This window comes from Pipistrellus kuhlii, unplaced genomic scaffold, assembly GCF_014108245.1.
Source record: "Pipistrellus kuhlii isolate mPipKuh1 unplaced genomic scaffold, mPipKuh1.p scaffold_m20_p_24, whole genome shotgun sequence".
NCBI lineage: Eukaryota > Metazoa > Chordata > Mammalia > Chiroptera > Vespertilionidae > Pipistrellus > Pipistrellus kuhlii.
Window position 1 is genome coordinate 5,012,067 of NW_023425523.1, and position 25,709 is coordinate 5,037,775.

A 25,709-nucleotide genomic window follows, 5' to 3' on the forward strand; every position below is an offset into this window, starting at 1 on the left:
ATGGTTAGGCTTGAAAGCTGACCAAATAGGGTTATCTGGGTTGGTTTGATTGTTGAGAAAAGTAACATGTAAGATTCTCTGAGATATTGTAGGACTCTCTTACTGTGACTTCTCATTAAATGTCTGCAGGTCAAATGCTTGATGTCATAAGTTCTTATATATGAAAAGTGCAGAAACAAGGGTGTAATTCTAGGCTCTGGGTGTTTGGGTTGAGTGTCAACATGTGAGTCTTCTGGTAAAACCCCATTTCCAGTGCTTCATCTCATTAAGAATGTTGATTGCAACTTACCAAAAGTCCATGTGATGATTATTTTTTCATTTATTTTAATGGTTTCTAGGTTTTTCTTGTCCTTTGGGGGTATTAGGTTCTATTCCAAAAATATTTATATTCTGCCACGATTTTCTTGAGTTATAGACAGGTGCATATTCTTATTCATGTTTATACCACAGATATATGCAAAAGTGATCCTTTATTTTGGTAACCAGAAAGAGCAGAGATTAGGGTTAAAATATAGAACTATTATTAAAAAGACTAGTTTCTAAAGCAGATGGTTTCCTAGGGTTTTATTAACTTTTCATCTGACTTCTGCTCATTGCTCTGTTAATTATCATCTGGAATTTGAAAAGTAGAATTATTTTTTAAGGTTTTTTATTGATTTCCTCTTCATGATATATGTTGTATGCTGATAGAAAAACACCTATAAATGTTAAAATATAGGAGTGGGCAAAATTAGATTTACAGTTGTTCAAATGAAAAAAATACAGTAATTAATAAATAACAATACAAGAATTAACTAGGTGTTTCCCACACTCAACTGTAGACCTACTTTTGCCCAGCCCTGTTTATCCCTGAGCCCAGCCAGGCGGCCTCACCAGAACCTCACTCCATGCCAGCAGATTGATCCCTTGTGCTCCGTTTGCTTAACTGGCTACAGTACCGAAGCGGATGACTCTTTGCTTTTGTTCACGTTGCTTTCTTTCTCTGAAGGGAGGGATGTGCTTGTTGTGCCAAGTTCTTAAAAAGCCAACAGACTTGCCAACAGGTTTGTGGAGGTTCCTTGGGGGATATGGGGCAGGAGGGGAGAATTGTTAAGCTGGCGATAATCAAGCTGTTGCTAGCTCCTTTGAAGGTTGTCTGAGCTGCTGCTGACATTTGCACTGCAGAGCAGGAATTGTTTATACATCTCTTGGCCTTCTGTCAGGAAGATAGGAACTCCTCTTGTATTTCAAAGCCAAAAGAAGGTGGGGAGGAGATGGAGGAATCAATGGATAAGTGGTGCCTTGTCCCTCTTTTATTTATCTAGAATTTTCTGTGTGCTTGCTAAGAGATAGGAAGTTACTCAGACAATGTCACGTCACACGTAGTTTGCTTTAGCATACGGTCAGGGACCTGAACAAACGCTCCGAGAGAATTCCCTCTGTGTCTCCAGTTTCCTCTGAGTGATCTGTGCTGCCAGGCCACCAGCCCTGGCAAAACAGAGGAAGACTGCAGTCTGCAAGGGAACATTCCTCACACATGATTGCAAGTTGTCTCTAGTTTGGAGCTGAGAGTTAAGAGAATTAGATTATAGCTTCAATTTTGCCCTTAATTAACTGGTTGGCTTTTGATAAATTGTCTCCCCTGAACCTCCTCGTCTGTGAAATGAGGGAGTTGGACAAGATGTTCCTTTCAGTCCCTCACATTTTTCATGTTCTCTGCTTCTGTGATTATTTGTGGCGGCTGCTACCAGATTGTACCATCTTTTAAGTCATCTTCTACAATGAAGACCACTGCACATCAAATTTATCTTTGGCAGCTAACTTGCAATACACAGTGGTCTTCACTGAGGGACATTCAAATATGATGAATATTAAGATTTTGCATTCTACCACTTTTTTCTCTATTGCTTTTTAAGAGAATGTCACATAGTATTAATCCTGCCACAGTTAGACACTAGTGATTTTTATGCTTGTATTTTTCAAAATCTCAACATGGACTCGAATACCTCTCAGAGATATTGTTGAAATGAACTTCTGGGAAAATCTCTAACAACCCGAGAACTGGCGTTAAGTCGGTTTGCTCCCCTACCTGCGTTTCGTGTGCTGTATGCAGTAGACACTTGTGCCCAGGGATGGTGTCCTCTGGGAGAAACTTGAAGGCTCCTGATACTCAATTTAGCTTTATCATGAGGACTCTGCATTAATAGATCAGTTAGGAGACCGTTGGCTACACTTAGCAGAGATCCCAGATCTCCTAGCTTAGTCAGGGAATTAATGACTCATAACTAAATGCAGAGGAAGGACAGGCTTCAGGGTCAGCACAGTCCAGTAGGTGCTGCTGCTCCACTTATGTTGGCTTTATGTTCAAGTTGTGCCCATGGTGTCAGGACCCTATGGCAACCTTTTGCTTTGCATTAACACACAACAACTTTGGGGACTCGGTCTGAGCACTATGGACATTTGGGGCCAGATCATTCTGTGTCATTGTGGAACTGTCCTGTGCATTGCAGGGTGTTTAGCAGCATCCCTGGCCTCATCCCATGAGATGCCGCTGGCATTTGTGATAATAAAAAATGCCTCCAGACACTACCAAATGGTTGCTTGGAGGGTTTTTGTGCAAAAACATCTTTGTTGAGAGCCACTGGCTAAGGAAATTTGTTTCCTAAAAGAGCCCAAGTCCCCCCTCCCGCTTTGTCTCACTGCCTCAGTCTGGGCCATTCGCCAATTCACAGTGGAGTGAGGGATGGCAGTCTACACTGGAGTGAGGGATGGCATCAGCTTCCCTGAGGCATGAAGCTCGTCAGGGGAGGGGGAGTGCCTCAGTGAAGTCAGGGAAGGGGGATGGGAGCTGGGTAGGAACCCAATTGTCCATGACCACTGCACCCTAAATGCGTCTTTTTTCTCTTCCTCTCAGTGAGGACTATGGAAAGAACTTTAAGGATATTACAAATCTCATCAATAACACCTTCATTCGGACTGAATTTGGCATGGCTATTGGTCCTGAGAACTCTGGAAAGGTGAGACTCATTCGTGCATGTGTAGAGCTGTGCTTGATGCCACACTTGGGCACTTGGGTTTTAATATTGGAATGATCCAGAGAGACACAGCAATGTATTTAGTTTGCTATTCCTGTGCTTTAAAATTAAAACCCAATTTAATACTGATCACAAAAGAACTGGATTGGTTCCTTTTTGGCCTCTGTCCACGATGCACCCAAACTCCTAGGTGGCAGCTGGTTAGCATTACAGTGTGCACTCATAAGACACACTCGTATTTTAGTCTTTGGCAAACTGGCTGATCTCAAACTGACCGGCTCGCATCCATAGACATGATGCACTAGCTCAATTCAGGATAATATTATTTGATAAGACGAACACTTGAGGAGTGGGGTGCACCAACTAATCTGTCTTTATAATTCTCACTTTTGGAACTGAAATTTCCTTAGCTGATGTCTTGTGGAAATGGTATAGGTCTGTCTCCTGAGCTTTCACAGTGTCACACCCTGAATCTGAATTGCCTTCTTCCTAACCAGGTGATTTTAACAGCAGAGGTGTCTGGAGGAAGTCCTGGAGGAAGAATCTTCAGATCATCAGATTTTGCAAAGAACTTTGTTCAGACCAATCTCCCATTTCATCCTCTGACTCAGATGATGTATAGCCCTCAGAATTCCAATTATCTTTTAGCCCTCAGCACTGAAGTAAGTCTCCTTGAAGAACTTGTCTTGCCCTTTGCATTTTTATCCTCTAACATCTAGTCTTGAAAAGCCCCTGTAGCTAATACTTTTATGAAGTATCGGCCTGCTTTCTGGTGACTTTGTTTGTATGTCATGAAATGTATATATATTTTTGTGTTTTTTCCTATTTGGTAAAAGGCACAATTACCTTGTACTATCTATTCCAGATAAGTATGATATTTAGTTGTCATTACAGTTTTTAAAATATTTACTACATTGATTGGGGTGATAGTGATCAACATAATCATATAGGGTTCAGGTGTGCGTTTGTTACAAGGCCTTATATTGCACTGTGTGCCCACCACCCGCAGCCAGATCTTCTCCCATTACCTTTAGTACAGTTTATAAAAGTAAATAGATGTGTACTGTTGGAAAACTGAACTAGAACACAGTTTAATGTAACCATTCTTGTTCTGCAAGGGACACGTATAGATTGTCACAGTCCTGATATTATTGTTTCTTTCCTATGGCCAAACCACATATTTCTAATTTTTCTTTTTTGTTCGCTGCATAGTATATCCAGCATGATGATTTCTGTCTTCAGCACTCATGTATTAGTATCCAGACTCTTAATAAATCCCTGCACCTCACCACAGTCCTGTGCTCTTCCCAGAAGCCAGTGACACGCCCTTTCTCCTGAAACCCCGAGGCGCTCCTGCAGCTTTCCTTCCCAGGGACCAGTGTCCTTTATTGTGGATATTAAGGGCCCAAAGTGGCTGAGTTGCTAGACAATTACACTGCATATTTATATGGCTCTCTCTCCTTATTTCTTAGAGTGTGGTCCACTGACCAAAAACATCAGAAACCCCGGAAAGCTGGTTTAAATGCAGATCCTAGGCCCCATCCCCATACAGTACATCATTGACTTTTGGTGGCGAGGTTTTTACAAGCTCCCCAGCTGAGCCTGCCCACTAAAATTTGAGAACCATTGCTATGATGACAATTCTGGGGACAGAAACAGGATTGTCAGATGTGGCTGAGCAAAGGGGTGGCAAAGGGAAAGTGAAGGGCACTGGAAGACAGCTCTGGCTCTGGGCAGATTTGAGCAGAGGTAAGGCTGGAGGGCTCAAGGAAGGCCAGAGTTAAGCTTAGCCCAAGGAGGCCAGAGGAAGGAAACTAGCCTGCTGGGTATGCTTCAGATCTTCAAGAAACAATTCCTGAAAAGTCCTCCCACCAGCTTAAACTGAAAGCCCTTCAGCGAGCAAAGAGACCTATTAGGAATGGACAGAACCATCCATCTCCCCTTGACCATCCCATTGCCATTACCAAGTTATCTTTTTTTTTAGAAAATATATTTTATTGATTTTTACAGAGAGGAAGGGAGAAGGATAAAGAGCCAGAAACATCGATGAGAGAGAAACATCGACCAGCTGCCTCCTGCACACCCCATACCAGGAATGTGCCTGCAACCAATGTACATGCCCTTTTCTGGAATCGAACCTGGGACCCTTCAGTCCACAGACCGATGCTCTATCCACTGAGCCAACCCAGTTTTGGCCCATGTTATCTTAAGGTTGTTAAAACAGGCTGTCCTCGGCAAGAGTTTGGCACAACTTGCTTTTATATCTAAAATTTCTTCCACTTGAGGAAGTACAGATAGTTGGGGTAGAGAAGATGTGCCAATTTATACTCAAGTACAAAGAGGTGATACCAGACTCCTTCCTGTTTCTAAGTACAATTAGGTAAATTAGAAATGCTGAGCAATATCAGAGGAAGAGAATGAAAAGAAACAAGAATGGTGGGTGGGGAGCACTGAAAGGAAATTCTGCCTCGACCATTTAATCCCAGCTGTACAGGACATGTCTGTCCCCCTCCACTGAATCCACATGGTCAGTCTTCATCCTACTGTCTCTGCACATCTTACAGTCCCTCCTTTTGGGAACTCTGCTTGCTTGGCTTCAGTGATATCACTCCCTTTAGTTCTTTCTTATGTTCTGACCATTCCTTCTTGGTCTTTCTCTTCAACTCCTTTCAACCAATCTTAAATCACTACTGCCCATTCCACTCAGTAATCTCCCACCATTTAACTGCCACTGTGATGCGTCCTCGTGGGGTCTCTGATTCCTGCTTGCTGCCCCCCTGGGAACCTCTAGCTGGATGTCCCATAGGCACCTCAGACTCAGTTAAATAGACTTCTCTCTGCTCTTTTCTCAGACACACTCTTCTCTTAATCCTTGTACTAGCTAAAGATTCCACAGTGCCTCTTATCCCTGAACCAGAATCCCAGAGTGATCAACTGCCCCCACATCCGCCCATCCACATACACAACCCATCCTGCCCTATAGGAAAAGTCCAGTTCTTCTGAAACCAGCTTCTAAATTCTCCCTGAGCCTGTTCCTCACAGCCACCGGTTAGGACCTCACTAACTCTTCAGGAGTGAAATGTGGCAGTTACTCACTGCTGTTCCTGCTTCTGGTTTAGACACTCTACAGCCCACCTTTCCCATTGTCATCCCAGGGTTCCCCCTCCCTTTCTCCTCCGTTAAATGCTCCTTCCCTCACAGGGAACTGTGTGCTCCCCGCACACACCACATGCCCATCACCTCCCTGCCTCTGCCAGTTCTAACATCCCCTCTCCCCACTTGCCTTCTTTTGGTTACAGTGCTCATCATTCAACTGTCTTCTTCACAAACCGTCCTTGAGGCAATGTTTTTCTTTTCCCTGCTCTTACCGGGGAGACCATGTTTCCGTAACACTTAATCCATTGAATCACATTTTCTTATCTGGGCCCCTAGTTAACTGTTTGCTCCTTGAGAGCGAGGAGTGTGTCTTTCTCGTCTTTGTATCCCCAAGTGCAACGTCTGGAACAGTGCCTGGCACATAGTAGGCACTTCTTAAGCATTTGTTATTCAGAACTTCCCAGCCTCCCAAGAGGCCCCTGTGAACCATGTGTCTCTGGAGCTCAGGCAGCTCAGATGGAACGTCAGTGTGTGTTTACTGTCCCAGATGATTAGATATGAATTATTAAAGGTCATACAAGCAGCTGCACAGGATAAAGCTGGAATTTTGATAAGTCATTTATAATCTTTCAGAATGGCCTGTGGGTGTCCAAGAATTTTGGGGAAAAATGGGAAGAAATCCACAAAGCAGTGTGTTTGGCCAAATGGTGAGTAACAGAAGACTCCGTCTGTGCAGAGCCCTAAACCGTTCCTGTCAGCGCTGCCGAAAGTCACATGAGTAAACGTTGAGCACTTACTGTGTGCCAGATACTCTCAGGGTGCCACAAGGGATACGAGAGGGGGTACGACACAGGCCTCAGCCTGGAGGAGCCTCTCAGTCTGCCAGGAGAGAAGACATGGCCTCACTAAACGTTACAACATAAAGTAGGAAACAAGGCTCTCGACTGGGTAGCTGCTACTGATAAAAGGTTTATTCTCCATCAGTGGTGACTGCAGTTGGAATAGCATAAAACACAGCTTTGACTTGGGGACTTACGTACTTTTCTGCGCCGCTCCCCCAGTCTGACACCCCTCATCTAGAGACGCCTTTCAGTGATGAGGAATCAGGAAGAAAGCCCAGAGAGCTTCCCAAAGCCAGTCACACCGCCTGTGCACCAAAACTCATTCGCTTTTCGGGGACCCCCTCAGGCGCCTGCTTAAAGGGTTGTAGAGGAGTCTAGTCACCTTTGTCCTAACCTGTCTCTGCTGCTGTCACTGGCTTAACCCCTCTGGGCTTTAGTTTTCCCCTTCTATCTATAAGCAGAGATTTGTTTGAGGAATTTGGGAGATGTTTGGACAAGAATTAAGAGCCTTTCTACCTCTGAAATTCTTGATTAGGCTCAGACCCTTGCTTAGAGCCTCTTTGTTCTTTCTCTTTGGCTAATTTCAGCAAATTTGTTCATCTGGTTTCCCAGTTAATAGCAAATTGTTACCGGAGGTGGGTACATGAGTACTGACAGCGAGCGCACGCCAGGAGAATTGCAGCGCGAAGACTGAGAACATAACAGGCTGAAATTATTCAGTGCCAGATCCTGAACGCATACACTTCAGTAACTTCTAACGAGCACACCATGTTCTAGTTTCATAGGGTTGATGCTCAGTGACCCACAATCCCAAGGGAGAGTTTCATATTTAATGTCCTCTACTTAGGGAGTCAGGAAAATTTGTGATATAGACATTGGCAAATATATCTACCAAAATTCACTAAAATACTAAAAAATATTGCTGGAAAATGCTGGTTAGGTGAGGTTTTTGTAGCACCACTCTAGTACCCATGCCATAGCTGTTTTCATTTTATGGGCCTTACTTATAAGGCCTTTTATGGAAGGAAGTAGTCTTTAACGTAACTAAGTTAAATTGTTTCACTGTAGGATATAATCAAGACTGTAGGAATTTTGATCACTAAAACTGGCCTTTATGTACACATCACCACAAGGTACACTTAAAATATCTTACAATTTCGCTTGTCAATTATACTTTAATAAAGCTAAAATAAACAAACAGGTCATCTTTAAAACTAAAGGCTTATTTTAAAATGGTATTTTTAAAAAATAGTCTTTATTGCTTTCAGAGAGGGAGAGGGAGAGAGAGAAACATCAATGATGAGAGAAATCATTGATCGGCTGCACACCCCCTACTGGGGATTGAGCCCGCAACCCAGGCATATGTCCTTGATCTGAATGGAACCCAGAATCTTTCAGTCCACAGGCCAATGCTCTATCCACTGAGCCAAACCGGTTAGGGCTTAAAATGGAATTTTATATTCTATATAAGATGTTTTACTTTTGTAACTCATTTGATCAGTATCTAAGTATAAGCTAACTGGGTTGCTGATAACTGTTTACTCACCTTTTAGATCTTTGATCTCTAGGAGCTGACAACTAGTTCTGAAAGAACATGCGCAGAGCCAGCTCCTTTTGCTGGGGCTAATCTATAAGTACTATCAGGGTCTGAATCGAGTTCCCTACTCACTCCCTTTCCAAGTTAGAGTTTAAATAATTCAACCTCTGACCTAGTTGTCTATTTGAGATGAAAGAACTAAATTATTTAGCTCATGCAAAGCATTAAGCTAGGTTCTTAGGGGGAACAACAAAGCATAAAACTTAGTACCTGACCAACAGTGTGATGGAAGAGACACGCACACACTAGTGATTAGCATAGCTAAGTGGGAGGCTGAGGAATGCACGTGCTTTCCAGCAGTGCCCCGTCTCAGCACTATGGACATTCTGGACCGGACAGTTCTTTGCTGTGGGGGTGGCCTGGGCCTTGTAGGATGTTTAGAAGCATCTCTGGCCTCTACCCACTATATACTAGTAACAACTTCCCTTTCCCCGCAAGTGACAACCAGAAATGTCCCTTGGGGGGCAAAATCATCCCTGGTTGAGAACCCCTGGTCTAGAAGTTTACAGCAAAGAAGCTGAAGTGACATGGAAAGCTTCCCGGAAGAGCTAGATGGTAAGCTGCAGGCTGGCGATTGCGAGGGTAAGATGTGGTTACACAAGAGAAAAGCATTTCGGAAGGAAGCAGTATGAGCAAATGCTAGAGGCAGATCTGGAGAGGGTAGGTAGACCAGTTAGACAAGCTGGAAGAGACGTTCAGTGGACTGTGGCAGATGCCTGGGGCCAGGCTCTGGGGAACCCTGACAATGAGCTGCCAAAAAGAGTCCAGAGTTGCTGCTTTCACTGGTACCTATGGAGGAGGCTTACTAGACTTGCTTGGAGCTTTGTGACTAATGTTGACGTTGCGTTAACACCTGGAACCATGTCTTTTCCCTGTCTTTGCCTCATTGCAGGGGATCGGAAAACACCATCTTCTTTACTACCCATGTGAATGGCTCCTGCAGTAAGTATATTTTAGTCCCAGAAGCGTATCCTATCCATTCATGGTAGAATATTTGGGGTTATAAGAGGTAGAAATATCAAAGTTCCTTCCATTCTTCTATAATTTTAATTTTAAAATAGCTGTTAATTATTTTTTAAAACCTTAAAAGTACAACCTAATTGCTATACTGTGCCTAGATCAGATAAAACTGCAGGCTGTACACAGAGACGCTATACTTAATTTCAGCAGTGTATTTACATAAAGTAAACATTAAGCTACAAACAGTAACAGATCGAAATGCCTCGTTATTTCTGCAAAAGAACATGGATTGTGTTTATCAATGGAAGCCAGTGGCTTTCCAATCAGTGGCAGTTTCAAAGCAGACAGCATAATTTTTTATTTATTTATTAGACAAATGCATTCATTTATTCATTTGAGCACTTGCAGTAGTATGCTAACCACTATCTAAGGATGAAGAGAACAAGAGACCAAAGGCTACTCTTATGGAGTTAAATTCAAATAGATGATCAACAAGAAAACCAAAACTCAAACAACTTAAAATAGAATAAGATAATTTTAAATTATGTCATGAAGAAAGTAAACAGGATGCTGTGGCTATGATGTTTTTATGTAACATTGTATGGAATTAACTCAATCTATCCAAGGAATAACCTCACATGTACAAAAATAAAACCCACATGTGAATTCCCTGTGCCTAATGCCACATCAATTTATATCCTCATTTGACTAATATGCATAGGATTAGAAATCCTGTAGTTGCAAAATACAGAACAATTCTAAAACAGCTCTCTGAACTAGAGGCTCACTAGCAAGTGACATTCTAATTACTACATCTTGTTTAAGAAGCTGACCTTGGGGCACTGGAATTATGGAGGACTTCAGACTTGGGAAAAAGCTTCAAAACCATTGGTGTGAAAATCTACTCATTTGGTCTTGGGGGACGTTTCCTTTTTGCCTCTGTGATGGCTGACAAGGTGGGTATTTGCCTCTTCTCTTTGGGTTCTAATGTTCATGTAAAGATGCTTCCTATAGATCCCTTTTATTCCTTGTACTGACAGAGTTGTTTGCCTTTTTGCAATCTACACTAATAAAAGAGAAAGATGCAAATTGACCATACCTTTGCAACGCCCACCAGCCAATCAGGAGTGAGTATGCGAATTAACCCAACAAAGATGGCTAGTTAATTTGCATACACAGGCCGAGCAGCCGGGGGCGTTCCATACCATCCCAGCCTTTCCAGGCCTCTGGGCAGCATGGGAAGGCAGAAAGGTGGCTCCGGCCTGAGCGAAGGCGTTGCCGGCAGACGGGGAAGAAAGGCCCATTCTTGCACAAATCTTTGTGCATTGGGCCTCTAATATATATGAAATGCTAAGTGACAGACCATACTGACTGGCTGGTACATATGAGCACACTGGCAATTTAAAAATAAATGTTGACTCACACATGTGCAATACATGTAAAGTTCTCACTGGCACCAATCACTCACATGTGTTTCAATCTGTCGTTGTTGATCGCGAATTTGGTTGTTTTTGTTGACACTATGAAGCTGAAAGAAAGTGGTGGCATTGACAGAGTATGTCTGAATACTAACTATTGGCACAACTGTCCCCTTCTGACACTGGCCTCCCATTTAAATTAATCTGAAGACAGTTTTCTGTGATGCCAGCATTTGTGATGACTATTAATAAATCACAAGGACAAACTCTAGGCAGAATAGGAATATTCCTACCTGAACCCGTTTTTAGACATGGTCAGTTATATGTTGCTTTCTCTTGAGTTTGAAGGGCATGTGATGTTAAAGTTGTATTGTAAATATTCATCACAGGAAGTTAGTCAAGCACTCTGAAAGTGTTTTGCTCTTAATGTGGTATACAGGGAGATAGTAGAATAAGTTTAATCAATTTATCAGTCATTGTTTTTATCAATGTTTTTATATTATGTCTGTTGTTATATCATGTTGTTTATTAATCAATTTATATATTATTTTCATATACATTTCACTAATTTTCTTTCTGACACTTCTATTATAGAGAAAGGGCAGATAGCGATATTAAAATATTTCTTCTAATTAATTTCCTTTCAATGTGCATAAATCTGTGTACTGGGCCACTGGTATTTAATATCACTCTAAGATTTGCAGGCAATTTTTTTAGAGACTGATTGACTCTTCTGGGCTATTCTGGCACTTCAACCTGTCACCCTACACGAATTCTGTTATCTCTTTTGGGATATCTAGGTGCAGTTTTGGGGCTTTACTTGGATATATGAAAAGAGCAATCCATTTGTTTCAGTAATAATAATAGAAATAGGTAACATTCATTGAGTATGTAACAGTGAACAAAACAAATAAATGTCCTGTTCACTGACTTTATAGTTAAGTAGGGGAGATAGATACTAAGCTAATAAATATGATGTAATGTCAGGTCAGGATTAAAGCTACAATGAAATGTAATGCAGCATAAGGAAATAGAAGGTGACAGGAATTGGAGCAGGGCTGTTTTAGGTGGGGCGGTTTGTACGTGCTCTCTGAGACCTGACTGGGGTGAGAGCACAGCTATGTGGACATCTAGGCTCAGGGAGCAGTACGTGCACAGACTCAGGCTGGAGCATGCCTGACATATCGAAAAGTGACAAGGGCGGTCCAAAGAGGGGGAACCAGCAGCTAGATCATGCAGGGCCTTTGTAGGTGGTGATTAAGACCTTGGCTTTTATTCTTGTTAGGAAGCTGGGAAAGAGTTGTGAGCAGGGTGTGGTCAATCTGACTTCTTTGACAGAATAAGTATGGGCAGAGTAGTCTGCCGGGGCAGGAACAGCAGAGCCAGAGCAGCTGGAAGGCTGTTAGAGCAGTGTGAGGCGGGAGAAGCGGCAAGTGGTGAAATGGTGGGTGTGTTTTTCAGTGTATTGCCAATAGGATTTGCTGATGGATTAATGTGGATTGTAAGAGAATGAGAGAAACTGAAGATAACTTCAGAGTCTTGGGCCTGAGCAACTGGCTGAATGGTGGTACCATTTACTAAAATGGCAAAGTCTGTAGGAGAAGCAAGTTTAGGGGAGGAAGATCAAGAATTCCGTTTTGGATGTGAGTAACTTGCCTGGAGTCACCCTGAGGTGGAATCCTGGTGGAAATCAGACTGATTCCAGACATAGCATCTTACACTGTACTACAATTATACAAAACTAAAATTCCACGGTGTGCTTTTGAACTTTAACTTCTAACTATAACAATGAGAGTAAGATTCAAAGTGAACATCTAAGTATAAGTTTTAGAAAAATACATAACTGTACTTGTCACTGAACTTTAAAGAGTATTTAAAATAAAGAGGCCCTGGAAGTCAGTCTCATGCCCTGTCTAGTTGTATCTAGTTGCATTTTAAAGTAGCTATTTATCAGGAAGTAGGTGTTAATTACATTCTTAACAGACTCCTTTTAACAGCTAAAGCCCTAATGAGATTCCTTTTATTAATTTCTTATACTCCTTGGCCTCTTCCCAGCTGGTGCACATTCCCCTCCTATGGCTGTTCTGAGAGAATTCCATAAAGAGATGTCACATGTTGACTTCCTTGTGATCGCCCAAGCATGGCTTTCATCTCCATTTTCTAGACCCTTCGTTATCTACTTCTTTGGATTAGGCCGAGACTGTGTCAAAGAGACCAAATCTTTATGCAGCAATCCTCACTTAAGAATTATCTGAACACGTATATGTGAATGGCTATAAAGCCAAATCAGGAAATTGCTAGGTAGTTGATACTGGGACCTTCATTTATATAAATTATACCCAGTGAGGAAATGGATAATGATACTTATAATCTACACTAATAAAAGAGAAACATGCAAATTGACTGTACGTCTGCTACACCCACAAGCCATGCCCACCAGCCAATCAGGAGTGAGCATGCAAATTAACCCAGCCAAGATGGTGGCAGCAATGGAGCTGGAGCAAGCAGGAGGCTTGGGTTGCCCTGGTGATAGAGAAAGCCAAGCTTCCCACCCACCCTGGCTGGTCCTGGCCTCCGCCCAAGGCAACAAAGTTTTAATTATAGAAGATAGATAAATCCCAGATACTTGCTTCCAGCCAGCCCTGGCCTCTGCTCAAGGAGGTGCTGGAAAAAAATTATAAAAGGAGGAGCTGAGAACTTGGGTCACCAGGGGATGATCAGGCCAGGTTGGGATGGCAGTTGTGGGTGATCAGGCTTGTGTGTGTGTGTGGGGGGGGGGGGGGGGGGGCATTGGTAAGCAGACCAGCAGGGAGGCCAGTTGCGGGGGGAAGAGCAGGCCATTAGTGGAGGTCAGTTGGAGGTGATCAGGACAGTGCAGGGTGAACAGGTCAGCAGGGGGGCAGTTGGGGGTGAGCAGGCTGGTGGGGGTGGGCATTTGGCGGCAAGCAGGCCAGTAGGCAGAGTAGTTAGGGGCAATCAGGCAGGCAGGCAGGCAGGTGAGTGGCTAGAGCCAGCAGTCCCAGATTGTGAAAGGGATGTCCGAATGCCAGTTTAGGCCCGATCCCTGTAAACTGGCAGAAGGACATCCTTCGAGGGGTCCCAGATTGGAAAGGATGCAGGCCAGGCTGAGGAACACCTGCCCCCATGACGAATTTCGTGCACCAAGCCATAGTTATTAATAATGTACCTAGGATGTCCCTGTACATGGTACCTTGGAAGAAAACTAAAAAGATATATGTTGGCATTTGTTCCAGGATACAACAAGAAGGATTCATGTGTCAACTGATCAAGGAGACTCATGGAGCATGGCCCAGCTGCCCTCTGTGGGGCAGGAGCAATTCTACTCTATTCTGGCAGCCAGTGATGACATGGTGTTCATGCACGTAGACGAGCCTGGGGGTAAGAGCGTTGCAGTTCCACAGAGATCGAAGCTGTGAGCCCTGTTTTTAGCAGCTGTTTTTCCTGCCCCTAGGAATTTACTAGTGCCCTACTGAGTATTTTGTCTTAGAAAGTGTAACCTCTGTTAAAAGGGCCACTTGTTTTGACATGATCTTGTTTGTGAGCATATCCAATGGTCTACAACAATGCTACTCAAAGAATGCTCAGAGGATGGGTACTAATTTGCAAACTCTGTTACCAAATAAGATTTACAGAAGTGTAAGCTATGAATCTAAATACAGCCTCTGCCACCAAAATATATCTAGGAAGAGCTTTTCTGTAGCATCTGATTAACTCATTCAACAAACTCAGCATCTGCACTAAGTAACAGGGATACTAGAATTAAAGATGGGCACGAATATCAAAAATCTTGAGTATCAAAATAAAATAAAATAAAAAGATCTTGAGTATCAAACCTTGATTGAATCTCTGGTCTGTGTCTACATCATGAAGAGAAATGGTTGGCTAAGGTGCAATGATTCAGTCATGTGTATGGTTAGACTTTTATTGCATCTCTGTTCCCTCCCAAGACATAGTGTTTTTGTTTGTTTGCCTATTTCAGATACTGGGTTTGGCACAATCTTTACCTCGGACGATAGAGGCATTATCTATTCCAAATCCTTGGACCGACATCTCTACACCACCACTGGTGGCGAGACTGACTTCACCAATGTGACTTCCCTCCGTGGGGTCTACATAACAAGTGTGCTCTCTGAAGGTGAGTCTTGCTTAGCACAGCTGTCCTTGGGGCTGAACATGTGAGAGTTGAGGCCTTTGGGGAGACTGATGGCCCTGTTCCCCAGTAAGATTGCTCATCTTAGGCAGCAGCCTACCTGTGTAACTTCTGGCTGTACTTTAAGTAAGTTATGGTAAACAGAACTAAGAAAGAGAGGGCACAGCAATAGCCAGCCAATTTCTTGCGTTGTGCTCAGTGCTTTGCAGTGCTCACCTTTATTAAAGCTTACTTACGCAAACTCACACATTTCTCTAGCCTAGAGCACAGAGATTGACCACCCCAGTGAGTCTCTGAAGGTTTTATTTATTTACATTTTTTTGTTTTTTATAGGAGGTGGGCTGTTTGTTTTTGTAAAGATCTTGCAATGGTCCACAAAGCCAAGTGATGTTGGCCCCTTTTCCTCCCTGACCTCCTCTCTCCCTCCCCTCTCCCTTCTCCCTCTACTTTAGTCACTCCAGCTCCGAGTTCTCTGCCAGTCTCCTTAAATCCACCAGGTTCACACGCTGGTAGTTTGGAAATGTGCATGGACTGTTCTCTGTTTTCCAGATGCCTGCTGGGCTGACACCTTCTTCCTTCCCATCTCTGCTCATATTTACTTCTGAATGAGACCTGCCATTGACTATCCTATTTGAAATTTCAGACTGCCCTCCCCCACTCAGACACACTGTCAGTCCCCCTCTAGGTTTTTCCATTTTCTAACATACTATGTAATTTACCTGTTTACCATCTCTAGTATTTGTCTCAGCCTACTAAAATGTAGTGTCACAAGATGTGGTGTTTTGTTGTGTGTGGTTTTGTTTGTTTTGTTTTGTTTTGTTTCTTTTTCAGTTTTGTTTGACATGGTGGGCACACAAAAATATTTATTGAGCCCTGGCTGGTGTGGCTCAGTTGGTTGGAGTATCCTCCATGCACTAAAAGGTTACAGATTCCATTGCCAGTCAGGGCACATACTTAGATTGTGGGTTCAATTCCTGTTGGGGACACATACCTGGGTTGCAAGTTTGACCCCCTGGTCAGGGCACATACAGGAGGCCACCAATCAATGTTTCCCTCTCACAATGATGCTTCTCTACCTTCCTCCCTCTCCTTTCTCCTCTCTCTAAAAAAATCAATAAACATATCTGCAGATGAGGATTAAAATACATACATATAGTAAATAAATGAGTTTGCCTTGATTTGCTTGTTTATTTGATTTTACTTGGAATGTCAAAGCATATTATCTCTGAATTACAGCCTAAAACAGTTTATATCATTGAAAATAGAGAATGGGGAAGAGACATGGAGAGAGAAAAAAAGAAAAGATGTATGAGGGATAGGATAGGGGTATTGGAGAAGCAAACATTAAGAACTATTAATTCACACTTATGCACATAACATTCAAATCTTGAGATTCCTTAAAACTAGCCGAGTACATTGGCCTTTTCTGTAAAGTTAAGACCAGGATGCCTTCTGATTGTAGAGTTTACTTCCAAGACAAGCAAAGAAGGAAAGAGAATGGAAATTAGCCTGCTTGCATTGGTAAGGAGATAAAAAATCCTTTTTCAAGTGTCAGTCTAGATGATTTCTGATATCTGCCGGGTCCTGTTCAGGTGAGAAGCTTTCTTCAGATACCATGTGTAGAGTGCTGCTCAGATACTCACCAACACTGAGTCGCTTTGCTGAGTGTTATAAGCTTATGGGACTCCTGGGTTATAATGGAGCTATATGATCTTAGTTAGGAGTGAGTTGTGCAATGAGATACAGAACTTACTAGGGTTCTTCCAGCGTATAGGGCTTAATATTATTCTCTTCTCATTCAGATAATTCTATCCAGACTATGATCACTTTTGACCAAGGAGGAAGGTGGAAGCACCTGAGGAAGCCTGAGAACAGTGAATGTGATGCTACAGCAAAAAATAAGAATGAGGTTTGTTTTACTCCAATTGTCTTATGTATTTAGAGCAGAGCAGCCACTCTGTTCTGCTCTTACTGTATCAGGCCTTTGAATAGTGAAGTTTAGTATTTGATTAGGGTTATAGGTAAGGTGGAAAGCTTGAAAATGAGAGTAATGAAATTAACTTAGAACGTAGAAACTAGGAACTGCAAAGAAAGGCCAACATACTGTGGATTATCTTCTAAAGAAAAAGAAAACAGGGCTAACCATTTGTGTTTTGCAAAACTGCTGAATGGAAACAGAATGGACATATGGGTTGGGGATTAGTTAGGAGTCAGCACAGCAGCTATGAGACATCAGGAATTCTGCAAAAGCCATAGGCCAGCCATTCATGAGCAGGGCAAAGCCAAGCTAGCCAGAAACAAGAGAAGAGAACTTGGCCTTGTCTTCCCCTTTGCCTTGGGTGCCTTCCCCTCTGCCTTCCCCTAGCTGGTGGGTGCATGTGGTCCCTAGGAGAGACCAAAAACTAGAAACACGAAGGCGTTGCTTGGGATATCCCAGATTCCAAGTGACAGGTCTTGACAGGCAAGAGATAGAAAAAAGAAAAACAAGCTCTTTCAGAATTTGAGAGGTGCTTAGGGAAGCACTAGGAGAGTTTTCTTTAAAAAATGACAGTTTGAGTAGTTCTAAGCTCTCCTCAATACCTCTGGCTAACAGGAACTCTACTCTTCTAGGCTGGGTTTTCAGTTCTGTTTCCAGAGCCTCACAGTGTGAGATTAAGTGTACCTTCCCCACCCACAATGCTCACTCTCCCTTCTACTCAGAGTACTATGGAGTCTTCCCCTTCTGCTCCCTTTTCCCCATCCCCCTGTATGCCCTAGGAGGGCAGGCCTCCAGTGGCCTCTGCTTGCCTGGCTCTCCTCCCGCTCCCATGCCCCTCCCTCCTCAATACTTCCTGGCTCCCTTTGCCTGTGAGTGAAGGCTTCCACCTGGTGACTGAAGGGCATCTCCTCTCCGGCAGACTGTCTTCCGCCTTTTCAATGTCACTTCCCATTGCATCGCTGTCACACACACCCCTTGTTATCATCCTCCGCTGCTCTGGCAACCCCCACTTCCCATTTCATCACTGCCCCTGCCCCTGTGGCCTTGCCCTCTTGTTCCTGGGAAAGCTGGCCTGTCTCCCCACTCAGATTATTAGAACTTGTGACATCCTCACCACCCTCACTGCCCATCTTCAGTTAGAATCAACCATTCCTCCTGGTTTATTAATGGTTTGTCTGAACCTCTTTTTTTTTTTTGTAGTAAAATATAAATGACACAAAATTAACATTTTAACAATTTTGAACCTCTTTAAAGCAATAACTTATGCTCTGCTTTATACCTCATCTAGTTTTAGAGAAATATTTCTTTTTTTTAAATATATATTTTTACTGATTTTTAAGAGGAAGGGAGAGGGAGAGAAAGATAGAACACATCAATATGAGAGAGAATCATTGATTGGCTGCCTCCTACACGCCTCCTACTGGGGATCGAGCCCACAACCCAGGCATGTGCCCTTGACTGGAATCGAACCTGGGACCCTTCAGTCCACAGGTCAGCGCTCTATCCACTGAGCCAAACCATCTAGGGCGGGAAATATTTCTTAATGACAAGGCTGGATCCTGGCAAGATGGCTCAGTTGGTTGGAGCATCATCCTGTACACCAAAAGGTTGTAGTTTTGATTCCTGGTCAAGTCAGGTCACATACCAAGGTTGTGGGTAATATCCCTGGTTGGGGTATGTATGGGAGGCAACTGATTGATGTCTCTCTCTCCTCTCTTTCTCCCTCTCTGCCGCTCCTCCTCTTTCTCTAAACATATCCTTGGATGAGGATTAAAACACACACACACACACACACACACACACACACACACACACACAGAACTGGGTCTTATTTCTAATCACCACCACGTCTTATATAGTATCTGAAATACATCAGGCATTCATCAGGTTTATCTGTGTGAAATGGAGAGTTATTGTTTCAGTTTTGCAGGATGAAACAGTTCCAGAGAAGGGTGGTAGTGCACAATAGTGTGAATGTACTTAACACTTATCGAATTGCATACTTAAAGATGGTTAAAATGGTAATTGTCATGGTATGTGTATTTTACCATAATTTTTTTAAAAAAGAGTATCCCACTGAAGTCTGGGTTAGAAGTTATTAGAAGGCTAATAGATGAGCAAAAAATTCTGCCTTTGGTTTTAATCTAAGCTTTTGGTTTCTTTTCACAGTGCAGCCTTCATATTCATGCTTCCTACAGCATCTCCCAAAAACTAAACGTTCCAATGGCCCCGCTCTCAGAGCCAAATGCCGTGGGCATAGTCATCGCACATGGTAAGGAGCCTCCCTTCCCCTCCTCGGGAAGTCGCTGAGCACACCGACACTCAGACCTCATTCCCCTGTAAGAAAACCACCGAACATGGCTTTTACCATCCTCTGTAGGATTTCTTGCATGATAATGGTACTAAGGGTTATTTCAGACTCCCATTAGAGAGAGTAACATGATGTTCCCCTTTCCCACATTTCAGTGGCCTTTTTTCTATCACAAGAGGCACGATGGGAAGAAATCAGAATAAATTTACTCAAAATTAGCCTCTTGGCAGTAAGTCCTGTCTGTTTTGTTGCCACTCTGTGCTGAGGAGATGATGGATTGTGTTGCAGGTAGCGTGGGAGATGCCATCTCAGTCATGATCCCGGACGTGTACATCTCAGATGATGGGGGTTACTCTTGGACGAAGATGCTGGAAGGACCCCACTATTACACCATCCTGGATTCCGGAGGCATCATCGTGGCCATTGAGCAAACCAACCATCCTATCAATGTGATTAAGTATGCATGAGCTCAGCTCCACCCACACTTTCTGCAGAAAGGGCAATGTGGGAAGTGTTCCAGTTCACTGGGGGGGAGCTGCAGGCCCTCATTTAAATCTGTGCTGTCTGCAGAACTGTAGGAAAGGTTCTGAAAGGGATTGCATTTAGAGCAACTCTGATTAAATGGCTTGCTTTTTCCTCTGACTTCCTCAAGTTAGCACTTTTTTGTCACTTAAAAAATATTATTCTTTCCACAAGATTATTATGGAAGTGTCTGAGCATTCTGGATGGGAATGACTCCTTAAGTTAAAAGCTCATAATAGATCATTTATGTCTGTTGATTTGGAAGCCCATACTTACATGGATCATTACTTTCTCTTTCCTTGGAAAGAAATTTTGTAAATGCATTTTCTTCCATACACTCTGAATGAATCCCTTTTCTTACCTTGTTAACTAAGCCATCAGCTAACAGCAAATGATTTGGACCTAACAGCAAAGTGGTTTCCTGATAGTCCCATAAATGTTGATCCTCTGTTGTGATCTTTCTCTGATTGGGGTTTCAGGTTCTCCACAGACGAAGGTCAGTGCTGGCAAACCTATACGTTCACCAGGAAGCCCATGTACTTTACCGGCCTGGCTTCAGAACCTGGAGCAAGGTCCATGAATATCAGCATCTGGGGCTTCACTGAATCCTTCCTGACACGCCAGTGGGTCTCCTACACTATTGATTTTAAAGATATCCTTGAAAGGAACTGTGAGTGTCTTCTTTGACCTTTTCTACCGAAAACTTGTAAGCCCATTTTTCTAAATAGCCAATTCAGTTTAATTTCTTTTCACTGGAAGAAGAAAATGCATAGTTTAACGTTATGAAAAGATTTGTTAAGCACCTGCTCTTTAACGGGCTCTGTGCTGGTCTTCATATTCCGAAGGATAAAAACCTGATCCATAGGCCCTGGCTGGTTTGGCTCTGTGGATAAAGCATTGGCCTGTGGACTGAAGAGTCCCGGGTTCAATTCCAGTCAAGGACACATGCCTGGGTTGTAGGCTCAATCCCCAGTAGGAGGTGTGCAGGAGGTGGCCAATGATTCTCTCTCATCATAGATGTTTCTGTCTCAGTCTCACTCACTGAAATCAATAAAAAAATATATATATATTTAAAATCACCTGATCCATAGGTTTTTAGACCTTAGCCTCTAACTCCTTTTTCTAAGAGTGGATGATATTACAGGTTAACTGTCATCCACAGTCTTCATTTGACATCCAGTCGACTAGAGTTAGAAGTCTAGAGACAGAATGTTTCCCCTCCTGTTTGAAGCAAAAGAACCCATAGTGAAATCGAACCCATGCTTTTGGCTCATTGGCATCTTGTCCTAAAGGAAAGTATCTGGTTGCTGAGCTCTGACAGCTCCTGCTGACCAAGGGCACCAGTGACAAGACATCTAGCCAGCAGCCTCTCAGTTTGGAAGGAACCCTAGAGATCCTCATCCAGCTTCCCATTTTGAAACAAATAAGAGTTTTCCTGATACTCAAATGAGTGGTGAGATGCAAATAATCCGGAAATAACCATTGCTAGTAGGCTTCAACTAATGTAACGTTGGTTCACAATTCCAAAATGAAGCAATGGGTTCAGTGAGACACCCCCACTCTTCCTCTCCTTGTTCTTCCTGTCGCCCGGCAGCTGCCTCATTAGGTGAGCTCTGGGCCAGGCAGTTTCCTGAAAAACCTGTCTTTCCTTTAGGTGAAGAGAGGGACTATATGATATGGCTGGCTCACTCCACAGACCCTGGAGATTATGGAGATGGCTGCATTTTAGGCTATAAAGAACAGTTCCTGCGGCTACGCAAGTCATCCGTCTGTCAGAACGGCCGGGACTATGCAGTGACCAAGCAGCCATCCGTCTGTCTCTGCTCCCTGGAGGACTTCCTCTGGTACCGGCTTCCCTCAGCCCCTTTCCCGTGCTAGAGGAGGGAGAACACCATTGTCTTATAGGACTGAACAATATTTCAATCCTTTCCTTTCCCTCCTTCCCCAAGAGCAGAGAACTGCTGCTTCTTATTAAGGAAATTTAGGCACAGAGGAAGGGAACCAAAGTCATTAATAACTGGACAGATGGTATTATCATATCGGACAGTTAATTATTGGCCAGAGCCAGCCGCAGCCCCCAGAAATCCTGACTTGGCAATAGCAGTAAGGAGGGAGGAATATAAGGAGGACGAGATTAAAAATAGAGAAGGCGATGAGATAAAAACACCAAGGGAAGTGGCACAGGAGCTAAGAGGACATAGGACTTGAGCAGAGAGCCGGAAAGCCTGAGTTCAGCAGGAGGTACTTCGGTTTTGGGTCATCCTCAGGACTGAAGGCAGAAAGAGTGTTCTGTCCTGAGACACCAGGTGACGGCGGTATAGTTAGGTCCCTGTGTCCCATCAAGGTTTAGAAGCCATCAAGGTGAACTCCCAGACTCAGGACCATCCAGGCTTAAGGATCAGTGATGTGGTTGGCAGGGGGTTAGTTGATGATATAAAGGTGAGGGAGTCGCTAGGTAGTCTAAGGAAGGTAACTTAGGGCAAATAAGAGGGACTGATTCACATCATAGGTAGTAATCTTATGGAACTTGTCACATTCTCTCAAACCACAGGTGACAGAATATGGGACCAAGCAAAAGTCTGACCCTGTGGGGGTCCTCCTGTGTGGCTCCTATCTGTCTGTGCAACGGCCAGAGGTCCTCCTCCCTGTTTGCACAGGGGAAGTGCCGCTCCGATCAGTTGTTTTGTTACAGCAGGGCTAGAGATACTGGGAAACTCGAAGGGCTGTCCCCAGCCCTGACTGCACCTGGGCTGGCTCTTCATTGCTGAGCTGGTTTCCGACATGCTGTGCTTCTCCAGAGCCCCTAGCCATTGGACACGCTGCTCCACAGCCTGCAAAGTATCCCACGTCCCTGCCTGACCCCATGCCTGGTGGATTCCTTTAGTGCTTAGTTCAGATAGCACCTCTTTAACGCCTTCCAGTTTCCCCTCCTCTAGGCTCCCCCAGAACCCCTGACACAGCTCTTACCGTGTTTTAATCACTGTGTACGGGTTTGCCTCCACCATAAAGCCTAGGCTCCGGGAGGGCATGTTAGATTTGATCACCGGGTAGCAGTAATGACAGCAGCTGCATTTTTTGAGCACTGACTGTATCGGCACTGTCCTGAGCAATTTACACTTAATCTCAGCAGCCTGTGCGAGGGCATTGTTGTCCCTTCCCTTTCACAGAGGGAAGAAGTAACGAAGTACAGAGAGATTATGACTAACTTGCCCACAGCCATTCATCCAGGTAGTGGCAGAGCTGGGACATGAACCTGCAGTGGAGTCCTGGAGCCCACGCTATGCCACACGTGCTTGGGAAATGTGCATGTGTGAGTGGGAAGGGTACTCTCCCTGAAATCTTGACTACCTAAAAGTTTCCCCAGAAGTTTCCCCTGCTCTTGGAAGAGTGGTGCCCTCTACATCTTTTGTCCTCCCTACCCTCCCCCCGAAATATTTGTCAGAAAAATCTTGAAGTACAAGCAGCAATTTTATATTCCTCAAAATATCCACTAAATACTTGCTGAGCAAGGGCAGTGCAAAGTGGAAACAGGTTTCTTGCGGACTCTCTGGACGAGATACACATAATCATGTTGTGAAACAGAAGGTGGCAAATGCCCCAGGGATTTAGGGCGAGAAGACACTATTCCAGCTAGTGCTGAAGGAGTGGGTCAGAGGCTTTGCTGAGGAGGTGGCATTTGAGCTGAGCCCTGACAAGTGGTAGGGTTTGACCCTGTGCATCCGGGAAGAAGCAGGTCATTAAAGCCAGTGCACGGGTGAGTGAGCAGGAAGGATGTGCTGGAAGATAGGTCGTGAGGGGAAGCCACAGTAGCAATGATAAAAAATACTAGGGTCCAAATGGGGGATGGAAGGCAGTGTCATGGACAAACCTAAGGAAATGATAGGCGAAGACAGAGAAAGGGGGTATTTGGAATATTTTCTTTATTTGAGGTTCTTCTGGCAGATGATTTAATTGGTGAATGTCCAGCAGGTATTTGGAACTGGAGGATTAGAGCTCCAGAGAGGTAAAACCTGGAAGCTTTTGTTGTAACAAACAGTTAAGCTCACAAAGGGAAAGCAGATACAAAATAAGAGAATGAGTTGCAGAACCCTGTAAGACACCTGCATTTACCGGTTAGGAAGAGAGAAGCCACCAGATGAGTGGGACTGATGGTCCCTCCCACGCTGTCAGTGAAGCTAGGCCCCAGGGCAGTGGGAAGGATGGGCCATGGTTGCTCATGCAGGGGTCAGCTCGGAGAGGAGGCAGTGTTATTTATTTGTGGAAAACAGAAAGGAAAGCCGATGGGGGTGCTATGGAGAGTTGGCATAGATTGGAGGGCCGTACTGGGCATTCATGCTGGTGGTAAGGACCATCTAAGAAGCTAAGCGGGTCAGAAGTGGAGAAGGCAGAAAAGGTTTGCAAATATCCCATAGTATACATCCATATAACATAATAAGGAGTAATTTGGAGGTGAATAAAAGAATTGCTACGTTTAGATCTGTGGCTGTTGTCACTGTTTCTCTGTCTTAGTTGCATGAGTCCCCACCCCATGCAGGCGGCAGGCATTCCCTTCCCAGAGCCTGAGCAATCTGTGCAGGACTCCCTACCTCAGTCCTAAGTCCACCAGGCCCGATCCACAGCTGTTTTCCCCAATTAAGCCCTTTCCGTGTCTGTTTTCCTAAAAGGACCTTCTGTATAGATGCCACAGGCCTTCCTGAGCTACTTTCTGGCAACCCAGGACTGGAACATTAACCATCCACTGCCCCACAAAACCCTCATTGCTCGTCAGTTACTGTCTTTCAGCAAATGTAAAGGATACTTTATTTGTGGACTCTTGCAGTGATTTTGGCTACTTCCGTCCAGAAAATGACTCCAAGTGTGTGGAACAGCCAGAGCTGAAGGGCCACGACCTGGAGTTTTGTCTGTATGGCAGAGAGGAGCAGCTGACCACAAATGGGTAAGCTGTGACAAATGAGTACACCTGTTCAGACCAAAAGGCTGCTTTTCTCCTCACAGAGATGTGCAGGGCTTTAGGATGCTCTAGAAACACTGTCTAATAGAACTTCCTGTGATGATGGAAATGTTCTGTATTCTCCTGTGTCTGGTAGAGTAGCCACCAACTCTGTGTGGCTATTGGCACTAGTGTGACTAAGAAATTGAATTAATGTCTTTTCATTTAAATTTAAATCTAAATAGCCATCATATTAGACAGAGCCTCATTGCCTCCCCCCCATTTCCGAACTGGGTGTTAACGTGCTCTCCTGGATCACAGTGCTTTGGCACAGTCTGGTAAAGCAAAAAGGCAGGCATGTCCCTGTAGCCAGGTCTGAAAATACACAAAATACCCCCAAAACATCCCTGTGGATCTCCCCCTAGGCCTGAAAGACATTGTAAGGATGAGGAGCTTTTCAGATCTTGTTTTCAGGAAATAGACAAGAATTCAGTAATGCATCCTTGTATTCTGTTAACAGATTTTCTCTGCCTTTCAGATACCGGAAAATTCCAGGAGACAAATGCCAGGGCGGAGTGAATCCAGTTCGAGAAGTGAAAGATTTGAAAAAGAAATGCACAAGCAACTTATTGAGCCCAGAAAAGCAGGTATGTCCAAGCAGACGTGGATGAGGTTCAAGCACGGTTTCATGATCCGGCAGGCTTCCCTTTGCACAGGGAACTGTCAGGAAGAAGGATGAGCATATAACCCAGTGAGCTCATCTACTGAGAGCTTTTTTGTTGGGGAAAAATAGTATGTCATAAAGTGGTTCCAAGTCTTAGAAGCATAGCGTTGAGGACATTCTGAGGCTCAGGGTTATTTGAGGAAAAG

At 43.8% G+C, this 25,709-nt stretch overlaps 1 protein-coding gene and 1 long non-coding RNA gene across 3 annotated transcripts in view; one reads left to right on the forward strand and one right to left on the reverse strand.

The window, feature by feature from the left end:
- SORT1 (sortilin 1) overlaps positions 1–25,709 on the forward strand; it is a 52,981-nt gene that overhangs the window by 23,784 nt on the left and 3,488 nt on the right. The window contains exons 4-17 of one of the 2 annotated variants that reach the window (XM_036453214.2): positions 2,894–2,996; positions 3,512–3,676; positions 6,744–6,817; positions 9,442–9,491; positions 10,338–10,465; positions 14,182–14,326; positions 14,928–15,083; positions 16,901–17,007; positions 19,246–19,348; positions 19,676–19,844; positions 20,389–20,579; positions 21,564–21,753; positions 24,729–24,845; positions 25,378–25,486. In XM_036453214.2, coding sequence (XP_036309107.1) covers positions 2,894–2,996; positions 3,512–3,676; positions 6,744–6,817; positions 9,442–9,491; positions 10,338–10,465; positions 14,182–14,326; positions 14,928–15,083; positions 16,901–17,007; positions 19,246–19,348; positions 19,676–19,844; positions 20,389–20,579; positions 21,564–21,753; positions 24,729–24,845; positions 25,378–25,486 — 1,807 coding nt within the window. Of the gene's footprint in view, positions 1–2,893; positions 2,997–3,511; positions 3,677–6,743; positions 6,818–9,441; positions 9,492–10,334; positions 10,466–14,181; positions 14,327–14,927; positions 15,084–16,900; positions 17,008–19,245; positions 19,349–19,675; positions 19,845–20,388; positions 20,580–21,563; positions 21,754–24,728; positions 24,846–25,377; positions 25,487–25,709 lie in introns of both variants that reach the window. The other variant, XM_036453213.2, reaches the window with a different exon arrangement.
- Positions 1–25,709, reverse strand: part of LOC118727430 — a 64,910-nt gene that overhangs the window by 14,831 nt on the left and 24,370 nt on the right. The gene's annotated exons all lie outside the window — the stretch shown is intronic.